The sequence below is a fragment of the Trichomonas vaginalis genome, chromosome V, assembly GCF_026262505.1.
Source record: "Trichomonas vaginalis G3 chromosome V, whole genome shotgun sequence".
Taxonomy (NCBI): domain Eukaryota; phylum Parabasalia; order Trichomonadida; family Trichomonadidae; genus Trichomonas; species Trichomonas vaginalis.
In genome coordinates, this window is record NC_067207.1 from 12,362,239 (window position 1) to 12,376,633 (window position 14,395).

The 14,395-nt window shown below is 29.7% G+C and overlaps 4 protein-coding genes across 4 annotated transcripts, besides 6 other annotated features; 2 read left to right on the top strand and 2 right to left on the bottom strand.

Annotated features, from left to right (window-relative positions):
* Positions 1-407: 407 nt before the first annotated feature.
* Positions 408-444: a mobile genetic element.
* Positions 408-444: a terminal%2Cinverted (terminal inverted repeat of Banshee-A3 transposon ID:TVAGG3_0323180).
* A 351-nt stretch (positions 445-795) lies between these two features.
* TVAGG3_0323190 (translin-associated factor X-interacting N-terminus family) lies at positions 796-2,339 on the top strand (the record flags this gene model as incomplete). Its single annotated transcript, XM_001581703.1, has 1 exon — positions 1,380-2,339. The coding sequence occupies one exon, from the start codon at positions 1,380-1,382 to the stop codon at positions 2,337-2,339; it is 960 nt and encodes a 319-aa protein (XP_001581753.1).
* A 1,632-nt stretch (positions 2,340-3,971) lies between these two features.
* Positions 3,972-4,009: a mobile genetic element.
* Positions 3,972-4,009: a terminal%2Cinverted (terminal inverted repeat of Banshee-A3 transposon ID:TVAGG3_0323200).
* A 768-nt stretch (positions 4,010-4,777) lies between these two features.
* Positions 4,778-4,812: a mobile genetic element.
* Positions 4,778-4,812: a terminal%2Cinverted (terminal inverted repeat of Banshee-A3 transposon ID:TVAGG3_0323210).
* An 812-nt stretch (positions 4,813-5,624) lies between these two features.
* On the bottom strand, positions 5,625-9,811 carry TVAGG3_0323220 (uncharacterized protein; the record flags this gene model as incomplete). Its single annotated transcript, XM_001581702.1, has 1 exon — positions 5,673-9,776. The coding sequence occupies one exon, from the start codon at positions 9,774-9,776 to the stop codon at positions 5,673-5,675; it is 4,104 nt and encodes a 1,367-aa protein (XP_001581752.1).
* Positions 9,812-11,167: 1,356 nt separating this feature from the next.
* Positions 11,168-13,220, top strand: TVAGG3_0323230 (uncharacterized protein; the record flags this gene model as incomplete). Its single annotated transcript, XM_001581701.1, has 1 exon — positions 11,484-13,160. The coding sequence occupies one exon, from the start codon at positions 11,484-11,486 to the stop codon at positions 13,158-13,160; it is 1,677 nt and encodes a 558-aa protein (XP_001581751.1).
* Positions 13,221-13,381: 161 nt separating this feature from the next.
* On the bottom strand, positions 13,382-14,329 carry TVAGG3_0323240 (uncharacterized protein; the record flags this gene model as incomplete). The annotated part of the gene is made up of 1 exon (XM_001581700.1): positions 13,587-14,177. One exon carries the CDS (start codon positions 14,175-14,177, stop codon positions 13,587-13,589), a length of 591 nt encoding a protein of 196 aa, XP_001581750.1.
* Between the last annotated feature and the right edge of the window lie 66 nt (positions 14,330-14,395).

A 14,395-nucleotide genomic window follows, 5' to 3' on the forward strand; every position in this document is an offset into this window, starting at 1 on the left:
AATTTTATTTTTCATATTCAAATGGACTGAGTGTTAACATTTAACATTTTTTGCTAATTGTCGTCAAAAATTAAGCGTAAAGCAAAAATTGATATTTCATATGGTTTTATGATAGATAAGCATTATATTCCCACTCATTATATTCCCACTCATTATATTCGTAAATTTTGAGGTTTATCCTTCGCTTTTAAGATCATTGAATTTGATTTTTATATAAAATAGTTATATATTAGAAAATAATATGAGTTTATGTAATATTATTTTTCAGAAGATTTCATTCTATATGCCTATGAAAAGTACTCTCAAAACTAACTTTTTCCTAATTATAATTAAATCTAGAATATTATATTATGCTTAGTATTATTTCATTTTTCTCATTCAATTTAGAATTTACAAATGTCAAAAAATTGAGAGCTGTCACTTTTGATGAATTTCTGTTTATTACACTATATAGTACAAAATCGAATAAATAAGACAAATCGAGATCGAAAGAAATTCTCTCTTCAAGTTTTTGTAATGAAACTTCATACACGTTATCAAAATGAATTTTTATGAAATCTAATATATCGATATAACAAATATCCTATTATTTGATAAAATTAAATTTCAAAATATTCGAATTCTGGATTTTATTTGTTGTTTTTGGAAATATGTTATATGTTTCTATCAGCACATTAAATATAAATTAATTGTGAAAAAAATATTCTATCGTCCTGATTTGTATAAAAACAAAAATTGAAAATATTGAAGTACACATTTATTGAACTCTAAACATCTATTTTATTTTTTGAAAGGGTTACATTTTGCCAGAATTGAATGGTTGAGTTAAACAATTATCTTGCAGCTGTATTAACAAGTGCTGCTTGCTTTATTTGTGTCATACTCATATGTATTGCTTTTTGGTTTCCACTCGTTTGTTGGCGGCCCTGTAACCATTGGGTTCAAGCAATTAAAAATCAAGGCAATTGTAGACAAGAAGAGAATGAAGAAATACTAAAACCATGATCCGTAAATGTTAATAATATATTTCAAAGGTGTTAAATGTTTTAATTTTAGATTGATATTTTTTATTTATATAAATCCAAAATAATGCATTCATGTTAGACCCAACGAGCCTTTATTAATTTTTTATTTTATAATTATACAAATTCGAATTTTTGAAAATAAATATTTAATTTTGACACCAATCTATAAAATATTTATAAGAATGCGATGAGTTCCATGAAACACTTATAAATTACCATTATTTTTTGATATATTATGAATCTGATTGAAAACTATTTGTAATGATTTGATTTTTCTGTATTATTTTATAATAATGGCATGTTAAATTAGAATGTGCTGATTTAGAAAGATTATTTTTTAATAACGAAATTGTAATGAATTTTGGATTTTCCTCACGAACCCAAACAAGAATACCTGATATTGCAAAAATAAGTCACTCGTTTGCATATAGGAAATCTCCTAGAAGAGTAAACAATTCTGCTCCAATTCCAATTTTAAATCCTAAAGAAATGACTCAAAAGCAATACGTTGAATCATTAGAAGCTAGTCTTACATCGCAATTAGCTGAATGCAATAGTAATCATAAGCGTTATCAAGTTTTTCAAAATGTATTTCAATCAATTGTTGACAGATACGGATCCAATCCAGGTGTATTAGCAGTTAAACGTGGATATGACAAAGTTATATCTAATTTACAACATTATATTCAAGAAAGAAATCATAAAAACCTCACTCGCTCTACATCACAAGAACAATTTAATACAGAGATTTCAAGGCAGCGTGAGAAGCTTGCAGAAAAGCGAAAAAAGAATGCTGATCTTGATAAGAAACTTGATTTTGTTTTAAGTGAAATCAAACGCGAAATTGAAGATAAAACAGATGAAATTGTTTCAGTTCAGCAAAAGGCAATGAAGGCTAACAACGATGTCCGTGATAAAACAATCAACATTTCAGATTTAAAACATTTTGAAGATCTGAAAGCATCAGAATACGAAAAGGCTCTTAAAACTAAAAATAATTTTGAAGAACAAATATCACAGATGAAAGACAATCATGAGAATTTGAAAAATCAACTTTCAGAGTTGATGAATATAGTTTTTGAAGAATCAAAAACAGAAAGAGATACAAAATCACAACTCGATGAATCTCGATCTAACTTGAATAATGACATAAAAGAACTCGAAGATATCAAACATCAACTAACAGAAATGCAGGAAAATTACACAAAAGATTCTGCAATTTTACAACAAAAGAACGAAGAATTTGATAAAAATTGTGCACGACTCAATGAGTTGAAGAAAGCCTTAACTAAGATACAGTCAATGTTTGAATAAAGAATATTAATATGTTTGTTTTCTCATATTTATATTTTTGAAACTGTACAATTCTATATACCACCATAATCTTGTCAATTCATGCAGTTGAAGATTTGACAATCTATTGATATATATATTGATGGATATAGTTTCGATATTACCTCAGCAGAAATTTTATAATATAGGGTGTCAGGAAACCTAGTTAGCATCTCAGGGCCTGAAAATGATATAAATCTTATTCTTTTTCCCTAATAATCTTTACTAATAATAGGTAATTATATCATATGGGATGATGGATGAAATATAAGTATTGGATGAGAAAATAATGATTTAATTTTTAAAAAAAAAAATCAATTAAAAAATTTATAAAAAAATCAATTAAATGAATTTCAGTGGAGAAAACTTAGTTATTTTAGATGGCGAAGAAACAAAAGATTTGCTCTCCTTTTGCTTGGGATTCTTCTTCTGGTCCATCATTTCATCGTAATCCTTCCAATAATAGTATGAAATTCTTCTTCCTGGTATTACACCACAATTAGCTGAATGTGATAGTAACCATAAGCGTTATCAAGTTTTTCAAAATGTGTTTTAATCAATTGTTGAAAGATATGGATCCATTCCAGGTGCATTAGCACTTAAACGTGCATATGATGAAGTTACATTTAATTTACAACATTGTATTGAAGAAAGGAAGCATAAAAATCAATTTTTTCGAATTGACACTTATTCATTCCTGCGGAATGTCTGATGGAGATAGTTTCTGTTTTTAAAGGTCGAAGAATAAAAATTACTTTTTACTTTTTTTATGAAAATATTATTTGATAGAAAAGATGAACATATAAAAATGTATCAAATACAGATTTTGTTTTCTGTTTATTGATTTTAATAAGTATTTCTGGTGTTAAACATATGAAAAAATCATTTTCGAAAGGTGAAGTAGTCATTTCTGACATATATACTAGAGCTAGTTGTTTGCATGCTTTTATTGTTTTATCACATATTGTTCGGAAGATAAAAATATCTGAATAGGATTGAGTAAAGAAATATGTTGCATTGTTGTTTTGGCAATTGTTCTGAAATATACAATCTTCAATATAAAGAGTGTGGTCACAAAAACCTTGCATATGAATTATTCCATATTTAACATCTGTGTGAGTATTATTTATGATATTAGATCTCTTCAGTTTAGCACTTGAGTATTCAAAATAAACTGCAGAGAATTCTGTTGCATGACATGAATCAATATAACAACAATTTACATTTTCATAGTCAACCCAATTACAATAAATAGCTGATCCTACTCTGGTTTGACACTTTGAAAAATTCACTGCTGTAATATTTATTTTTCCATGGTGTTGGTATATTGAACCTTCATAACTATTATTGCAGAAGGAAATAGAACCTTCAGTAACTGTACTATTCCCCAACTACAATATATGAAGCTATCTGAGTTATTAAAAGAGTAAAAATGGTCATTAACAAAATGAAGAGAACTTAAAATACTTATAGTACCGTTACCATCGGAGAAATAGTTTTGTTCTGATAATATGTAATAATCATATGCTCTTTGGAAGTTAATTGCATAATCAGACAAATCTTTAAAAATTGATTTATAAATAAACGCGTTATTTTCATCATAAATGTTTGGATTGTTGTAAACAGAAATTCATCAAAAGTGACACCTCAGAAAAGCTAAAATATTGAATTTTTGGAACTTTTGATAGAGCACGTTTTTAAATATTAATTAAAGTAAATGTATATTTTGTAAAGATTCTTTTTAATAAAAAAATAAAATTTTGAAGAAGAACACAAAATCTTCTGAAAAATAATATCACATAAACTCATATTATTTTCTAATATATAACTATTTTATATAAAAATCAAATTCAATGATCTTAAAAGCGAAGGATAAACCTCAAAATTTACGAATATAATGAGTGGGAATATAATGCTTATCTATCATAAAACCATATGAAATATCAATTTTTGCTTTACGCCTAATTTTTGACGACAATTAGCAAAAAATGTTAAATGTTAACACTCAGTCCATTTGAATATGAAAAATAAAATTGACTTTGATTAAATGTTTTTATTTATCATGCAATTCTTCTTGCTAATTGTCGTCAAAAATTAGGCGTAAAGCAAAAATTAATATTTCATATGGTTTTATGATAGATAAGCATTATATTTTCACTCATTATATTCGTAAATTTTGAGGTTTATCCTTCGCTTTTAAGATCATTGAATTTGATTTTTATATAAAATAGTTATATATTAGAAAATAATATGAGTTTATGTGATATTATTTTTCAGAAGATTTCATTCTATATGCCTATGAAAAGTACTCTCAAAACTAACTTTTTCCTAATTATAATTAAATCTAGAATATTGTATTATGCTTAGTATTATTTCATTTTTCTCATTCAATTTAGAATTTACAAATGTCAAAAAATTGAGAGCTGTCACTTTTGATGAATTTCTGTTTACAACAGGATTAATTTCGGTAATAGGTTTGGGGCTTGTGACACTAAAATATCGTCCCAAAAATTGTTCATAAGATTCTATCAAATGATTTCTAGACTTATATTAATTAATTTTATGTTATTAACTGCATAAACTCAAACTATTCAATTTATTTTCAACAAAATTTCCTAATAGATGCATTACAATTCAAGTAGGTATCATTGCAATGAAATCTCATAAATTTAACTTTTTAGCATGACCCTGAAAATAAAAAATTATCATATTCGTCTGACGAAAATGATAATTTTGTCACTTTTCCAGACAAAATAATAATCCTTCATTTTGTGGTAGAAATAAAGTGTATTAATATTTACAACCATTATGAATACTTATTCTCCATAGAGTTGAAGATGATTATTGTGAGTGATAAATAGTCAGTCGTATGAAATTGAGATGTTTTATTAATAAAAAGCGAAAACAATAATATAAGCATATACAGCATTAACATATAAACGGCTTTTTTCCTTCTTGATTTGCTGATTAGATTTTGTAAGTTGGCAGTAGTGTATGCATCTACATTGTAATCATTATTTTAAGACTAATTTCTCCCCAATATTCAACATATTAATTTAGAGATCTATGTGAAATTGCATATAATAAATCATGTGATAACATCATTTTTAATGATCATATTGGTGTAGATACTATATCGATAGGAAATTAATAATATAAAGCTCAATTAAAAAAATTGATTTTGATGTGTTTTTGAAATGTTCCGTGTAAACTATTCAATTATATTGAATTTTTAAATAAATTTCGGAAATATTAATAAAAAATCAAATTTTTTTACACATAAATATATATATACAAAATATAAAAATAAAAAAGTTATTTTTGATAGTTAATTGGCGGCTGGTTACCCCAGTCCAATCGCTGTTTGAGCATTGCAAGCATTCCTCTGCTTTCAAGGGACAATTCTCCGCCTTCTTCATTCTTATCTTTCTTAGGTTTCAGTTTAGGAGATGTGTGTTTAAGTTCTATCTTGTCGTAGTTGATTGGTCGTTCGTCTTCACTGTCATCTGAGTCACTCCTCTTCAGCCATTTAGATCGAGGCCTGTCTGCGACTTTCTTTCGCTTAGACTGTGAATTTTCAACTTCAAAATCGTTTTCGTCGTTTTGTTTGTCCAGGAATGACAAATCTAATTCATCACTCGTATCACTATCATTGTCTTTGTCAATAAATTTATTCTTAAAAACCGTCATTTCTTTTGGCGGTTTAATTGAAATTGACCTCGACTTGGTCGATGGTGATAAAAGGTGTTTCTTGACTGGCGAAAGGTGTACAACTGGAAGCAATCGGATTTCCTTGTTTTCTGTGTCTTTCTCCTTTGGAATTGAGATGAATTTCTCGCTGTCTTCTGTTTCTTGCAAGAATTTCGACTCTTTCTTAGTTTTATCGGCATTTTCATGCTTATCAGTTACGAATTTACCGTACCTCTTCACTCTGGATGTAGGAATGTACCTGAATTTCTGTGGAGAAGACTTAGTAATTTTAGATGGCGATGAAACAAGAGAAGCGCCTTCCTTTTGCTTAGGACTCTTCTTCTGGTCCATCATTTCATCGTAATTCTTCCAAGTATCGCATGAAATTCTTCTTCCAGGTGAATTCTTCGCTCCATTCTTACCAACAGGCGATTTCTCGTCATTACTTGGCATCTTAGGTGAATGCAAACTCTCTAACTCGCTCGTTGTCTCATTATTATACCCACTATCGTCTTCATCTGAATAATTCGTCTTTGGAATCACGAGAGGAGGAGCAGGAGCAGTCTTACGAGGTGGAACATAGTCAGAGTCAGAATCTGATGATGTTCCGTAGTACTTTACCTGCTTCTTTGGCTGTGGAGGAGGAGATGATGAAACAGTTAAGAATTTGTCATCATCGTCGCTCTCTTCTTCGGCCAACTTGATGTCCCTCTTCGCAGGCTGAACGATTACAAGCTTAGGATCTACAGAAGGAGGTTCTACGTCTGAATTAATTGTCAGATAAAACGCTCCGTTCGATTCTTTGACTTTTACATCGCTTGTATCGATATTTAAGAACTCCGGACATTTCTTCATGTCACTTTCATCGTTCTTTTCTTGTTTCTTCGGTTGTTCTTCTGGATTTTCCTTCTTTACTTGGTTTTCTGGCGGTGTTAGCTCTTGTTGTGGCTTCTGCTCTGTCTGTTCTATATCAGAGTTGATCGTGAGATAGAATGCTCCATTGGATTCTTTGATTTTGACATCTGATGTGTCAATATTAAGGAATTCCTTGGAAATTTGTTTCGGCTCTTCTGTGATTTGTGTATTGGCTACTTGTTGGGTTGTTTCGCCATTCAAATCTCGTGTTTTTGCAATTATTGGTTGATTATTAACTTTTTCTTCAACTTTCTCAACGAGATCTGTAGAATTGTTTGCAGAATCATTGTTTTTGTGGTGTTTCTTCGAATGTTTCTTCTTTTTCTGCTCATCATTGGAAATATTTTGTTTGGAGCTTTCTTCTTTGGAAGAACTGGATTCTTCCTTTGGCGGAGGCTTTGTTTGGACCTTTTCCGATGAAGAACTCTCAGAATCTGAAGAAATTGAGGAATTATTTTTAATAATTTCTTGGATTTGTGGCTTTTCATTGTTTTCTTCAACAATTTCGGCCTTCTCGGAGTCAGATGATGAATCAGATTTGTTGATTTCCTTGACTTCCAAATTCTGACTCGAATTCTCTTTTTCTTCCTTAGGAATTGGTTTTTCCTCTGAAGATGACGGTGATGAAGAGCTCAAATTCATATCGTTGACGATCAAATCCGCAATTTTCTTTGAATCAGGCAAAGGAGGACTTTGGAGGACCTCTGAGTCAGACGAAGATGATGAAGTCTCTTTAACTGGCTGTTTGGGTTCTTCTTTTGGCTTTTCTTCCTCTTTTGGAATTTCTGGCTCGATATTCTTGGACTTTTTGCCTTTTCTTGTGGATTTCTTTGTACCTTTCTTTCCACTCTTTGTAGTTTTCGGTGAAATGACCTCTTCTACCTTGTTTTGAATGGAATGGGATTCTGATTTAGATTCGGAATCAGAAGATGAACTTTCTTTATCTTCTTTGATTACTATCTCTTCTTTCTTAACTTCTTCTGGTTTTTCTTCAACTTTTTCTTCGATTTTAGTAATATTTTCTTTAATTTCTTGCTTTTCCATTGGTTTTTCGTCTGAACTGGAGCTTGATGAGTCTGATGATGACTTCTTTGGTGTTTCAAACTTAACTGCTGAAGTTTTTTCTGATTTATTTTCTTTAATTTCTTCATCGCTTGAAGAAGAAGAGGATTTCTTCACTTCAAGAACTTTCTCTTCTATTTTCTCTATCTTTTCTTCGACTTTTTCAGGAATTGGCTCTTGATTCTTTTGATCATCTTTATTTTGTTCGTCATCATTAGAATGGACAGTCAGGGACTTCCTCTTGGACTTAAGGCTCTTCTTCCTGCCTTTTCCTTTCTTTTCTTTCTTGTTATTTATCGGTTCTTCTGCTTTGGGTGGAATTTCTTGGGAGTTTGGAGCCGTTACCCCCTCAATTTTAGAGGGAACTTCCTCCTTTTCTTCAATCTTTTCGGTTTTTTCTGGACTCGTTTTTTCGATTGGTTTGTCTTCGCTTTTTTCATCACTATCTGACTTTTCTGAAATTTTTTCTTCAATTTTCTCAATTTTTTCTGATTTAGAGTTCTTTGTGTGTTTTTCTTCTTTCTTTTCCTGTTTTACGATCTTCTCTTCAATTTTCTCTGCAACTTCTTCGATTTTTTCTGGTATTTTGACATCTTTCTCAGATTTCTCGGAAACTTCTTCCTTCTTCGGAGTTGTTTCTTCGGCCTTTGATGGTGAGTTGTTATCCTCTACCTTTGAAAAAGAAGATTTCGCACTTTTCTTTGATGACGAATTTTTCTTCTTCTTTGGTGATTTTGATGATGATTTGGATGATTTAGGTGTAGGGTTCTTTTCTTCTTTTGGTTTCTCTTCGTTTTCTTCTACTTTTGCTTCAGTTTTAACTTCATCTTCTTCATTTTTAGATTTTTCATCTTTTGAAGTACTAGATTTAGGAGATTTCTCTACGGCTTCTTCAATGTTTTGACTTTTAGTTAGTAATGAGAGTTCTTCGTCTTTTTCTTCGATTGTACTTAAAGATTTCTTTCTTTTACTGATTGATTTTCGCTTTTTCTTGCCTGACTTTTTCTTTGTAGTACTGTTGTTATCTTCAAACACTTCAGAACTGTCTGATTCTACTTCAACGGCATTATCCGAATCCGTAGCCTTAAGAATTTGGCTTGATAGCTTAAATAACGGCATAGACATTACTTGTACTTCTACAGTATCGCTGTCTTTTCTACGAAGCTTTGATTTGGATTTGGCGTTATTTTCTGTTGTTGAATCTTTGCTTTCGTGCTTTGATGATAAAGATTTTCGCTTTGATTTGGAGGACTTTTTAGACGCCGCATCTCCTTTTTCGTTATTCAAGGTAGAATCTTTTGATGCTTGGCTTTCTTTGAATTTTGGAGATGGGCTATGCTTACTACTGCTTTCTTTAGTAGTTTTGGAATCTTTTTCGGAGTTTTGGGAAGAATTATCACTGTCACCATCTTGATTATTTGTATTAACGTCGTTTATTTTTGTTTTTGCTGCTAAATCAAGTACTGCCTTTTCGGCTTCATCAAGAAGTTCATCATCGCTAGAACTCGATGAGTCTTTCTTCTTTTGATGCTTTTTCCCTTGAGATTTTGATGATTTCTTTCCTTTGCTCTTTTCAGTACTGCCTTTTTCTTTCGGTGCTTTAGTTTTCTTTGAATTTGTGTCCTTTGTTTCAGGTTTAGATTCATCAAAATTGTTTTTTAAAGGAGACTCTTTCGATTCTTCAGTTTCAACCTTCTTCGCACTACTCTTCTTCGAGAATTTGCTTGATGGTTTTTTTGATTGAGACTCCATAAATGTAAAAAAAATTAAGTTTACGAAAAATAAACTTCAGACGTTACGACGGTTAATAACATTCTGAGCACTCTTGGCAAAAACTCAAAAGTAGAAATAACATAATTATTCTTATTGATCATTGTATTAAATATGTTACGTTGATAAGGGGCAAGTAAAGAATTTAAACCATTTCAATTTTGAAAGAAAGCTCGATATTTTTCCAATTGAAAAACCTTATCATCCTTGATACGAAATATGAAATGATGAGTGTTATTAGACATACATAATAGTTCCAAATAAGGGTTTCGTTTTGCGAAAAAAACGTACAATACGCAATTTCGCTAAAAAACATTTAGCTAGCAATTTCGACCTTTGACTCCACTCAAGACGTCACTTTTTTAATTTTGCGGTATCATATTTTTGGAAAATCTTTATGAATATTATATAAAAAGTCTCTTTAATATCTATATTTCATATTTTTATCGATTTTTAAAGTTTTTGCGAAAAGTATTCAATTATTTTTGCTATTTGGTCGGGTAAATGTCAGATTTGCGACATTTTCTGATATGATATTCAGATTCTACGTTGATAATAATGCTTATAGAACCCTCTTGCTATTGTGTCAAAATTGCGAAACCGATAGCAAAAATATCTCGCAATATCAAAATTGAGATATTGAGTGAATTATGCATTATAGAGATTAAAAATCTGATTTGTGAAAACATCTCATCAGTTTCTAGCTAATTCAAAAATCTTTACTATCTTATTCGATTAAAATGAAAAGGGAATAGTTTCATTATGCTTTAAATGACAGCCTTATAATATAATCATAGTTTTCGCTCAATATGCAGCATTTTTTTTTCGAAATCTATGGTCAATATCCTAAATACTGATTGCTTTGCATTCATATCTCTTACATTTTCTATACCCACATCACTATTCATTGCTATTCCTATCTTTTTCATTTTTGTTTGTTTCTCATAATTTCTCAAAAAACATGATAACTTGATATTTGTAAATATCATACTTTATAACGTAAATAAGAACATGACTTATTAAGAAAAGCAGTAATGAAAAGAAAATCTGAAATTCATAAAAATTACAAGTTTCTGATGACAATTAGCTTAATTAAACCAGGTACAAGATTATATAATTGTATTTTCTATCCAATTATCCATATAATATCTTATCCAGAAAAAATAACTTGATCAATACCAAATGATTTTTTAACTAGTAAATAAAGTATTTTCTTTACACACACATTGTATATCATAGTTTTTTTTTGGTTTCGCAAAACATCCAAAAACAAATATGCTATAAAAGTGACAATTTTAGCAAAACGAAACCCTTATTCCAAATTCGTTATATGATGTATAATTTTTATGTGTCACCTTTTCCTTTCATGTTATGCAAAATCTTGTAAAGAATGAGATTATTGAAGTTTCCGATTATAATGAATCGGTTAAAATGATATCAGATCTGTTCTCAAAGAATAATGATTTATCCTTTATAATTTTAGTTGATAAAGAGCATCATAACATTTTCACTTCGAAACAGTTTATTTGTAACTCGAACGATGAGAAATTACGCAATATTAGTAATATTCACAATCAATTTTATTTTGAAACTGATTTTTTCCAAAATAATTTTGATTTCATTCAATTTCAAGAATGTTTTTTAATTTTCGTAGGTGCCAACGCCTATAAAATGGCAAGGAGTTTGCAAATGAAGCATATTACAAGTATTATTACAAAAAATGACCTCAATAAAATTAATATTCAAGAAATTAATGAAAATTATGCAAATATAATTAAAGATTCCAAAGTTAATATGCAAGATAGAGACATTTCGGAAGCTTTCAAAGAAAAATTGAACGGACCAGATGCAGTTATTGACTTTTTACGCAATTTAACTGAAAAATCATTGATGGATGCAATGATTTCAGGTCTTAAGTTTGATGATATCATTGATGTAAAGCTAAAAGCCGATAACAAAGTTTTATTTTCTTCAACTCTTTTAAACATTGCAGCGAGATACAATCTAACAGAAACAATGCAATTATTACTACAGTTTGGTGCCGATATTAATCAAACAGACACAAACGGAAATAATGCTTTAGATTATTCAGCTTCTAGCTATGATAACGATGCTTCCATCTACTTATTCCTTAAAGGATGTCATCCAAATGACTCAGAAATGTTAACTGATTTGTTAAAAATGGACGATTCCGTTGAAAGATTAATTTTATTTTTGATATATCTCGAAAATTATCCTTATTTACTTACAGCAGCACAAGAATTACATAATAAAAAGATTGATACTATCATTGACGGCTGTGTTCCATATGAATCCAATTGTTTTCTCGTTTTAGAAAATTATATTAAATTAAAAACGCCAGATTGGCAGCAAGAGTTCGATAATTTCAGAACTATGTTCACTATGATACAAAATACAATGGAAGAAATCAACACAATTCAAAAACCTGATGCTAGAAATTTACAAGAGGCTATTACAGAATTGGCAATGAAATTAAACCAATTGACAAAGCAGATAAACGATGTTCAGTACATGTTCAGTGAAAAGAAGCAAAGATTCGTTGATTTTCTTCCATTTTGTAAAAATTCTCTAAAAAAGATAGAAGAAGCTCTTGAAATCCTTGATAACAACGGAGAAATCGATGTAGCTAAATATGTCAAAGCTTGTGAAGTCGAACCTTTCATTCATGCCGCTTTTTACTGTTCCAAAAATGGAAAAATTTTGGAATGTAAAGAAAAATTGAGAAGTTTACAAAATACCATTGAAAATAATATTAATGAAATTCCTGATTACGAACAAATGTTTAAGGATAAGAAAGAGATTCTTAGTGAAATTGGTAAAGAATTCAGTGGTTTTACAGCAATTCACCTGAATTCTTTGGTTTCCTACATCAGATCTTTCATTCCTGAATTGTTGTTCAATCAGACATTCACTGACTTCCTCCAGAACCAGATAACTGGTCAACAAAATCAAAGAAAAATTATCAATTTTGATACTACCGAAATTGACATTGCTATTGCAAATTTAAGAGTTGCTGTATTAAGAAGTCAATGGAAATATCCGTCTTTTAGCTCTAATTCTAATCAAAAACCAATTAATTATCAGAAATTAGTTGAATATGAAGAATTATGTGAAAAATCAGAAGAACTAAAGCAACAACTTAGATCGTTTGAGGAATTTCCATCTGATTGCCCTATTTGCAGAAAACACGTTTCAAGTTACATTTGTCCGTTTTGTAGCTCATTTGTTTCATGTCATTATTGCAAAAATACTGTTAAACAATGCATGTATTGCAATAAACCAATAAAAGACTTAATCAAGATCAATAAAACTTGTTACTTCGGATCTGATGGAAACAACAACTGATCTATTAATAACACTATTATATTTTGTTTGTATATATATTGTAAATATTATCTTTATCGATTAGCTCTTATTATTTTCATTTTTAAACACACATTTAAAATTCTACTCAAAATTTGAACAACAACCAGAATCATTAGTCCATGAATCTATAATATTTCCAAAATCAAAGAAACTTAGAAACAATAAATGTCGAAATTCAGCATCTTTATTGAATGAATTTGATTTTCTCCTTTTTTTTAGTAATGTAAAATATTTCATATAATAAATATTGATGTACTACTAAATTCAAGGCGTGCCAACTTATTAAAATCTTCAAATATCTACTTGTATCTAAAAATTACAAATATATAATTTTTATTACAAACAAAAGTATAATATTTACATGTATTCTTTAAGATACAGTTTTTTAGGATCATGGGATGAAAGTTACTCAACTTCTGTTGGAAATATAGATTCAGAAAGAATTTGATCACCATGATATAAAGAATCAAACGTAAGTATATTTGGACTCGTTTTACTTATCAATAAGCACAATGAATCACTTTTTGGATTAGTTGTTGTGCTGATTTTCTTTGTATTAAAAACAGGAAGAGTGTATGTATCCATGCTTAAATATTTAAATGATTTTTCTTGCTTTTCATTTGGATTTGATCCGAATAATTTCGTAGATGAACATAAAATTTCTCTTTGATGAGGAGGATTGCAATAAGTAGGAGGTTTTGGCGATTGACTCACATTTGTATCAGCTCTGTTTGATTGTTTATTAAAATCCAATTCGGAAATAAATTTCTTATTTGCCATTACTTGAAGAAAAGATTGTCCTTCTCCTTTTCGTGGAATTTTAAATGCTCTCCATTCACTCCCACTATGATTTTGAACTGTAATATCAAGTTGCGAAAAATTTGAATTTTCTAACGATTTCTTAATGCTTCCTAAGGACATCATCATGACTTTTCCAATCTTGCTGAAGTCAAGTAAGAGTACATTGTTTTGAAAGGAAATTCCGATATTATTCATAATAATTATCGGTGTATCTGAATATCTTAGTATAATTAGGATTATTGTTTTAATTCGTTGGATAGCTGAAGTTGTTATTTGAGTGGTTCCTTCTTGCCGATTTAAAGATATCATTGCTTGACGTATTTTATTGCTAATCATTTTAAGATTTGAAGTTATGAGATACGACAAAAAAGAAAAAGGTTAATTTTGTGAGAACTATCGGTGTGGAGAACCGA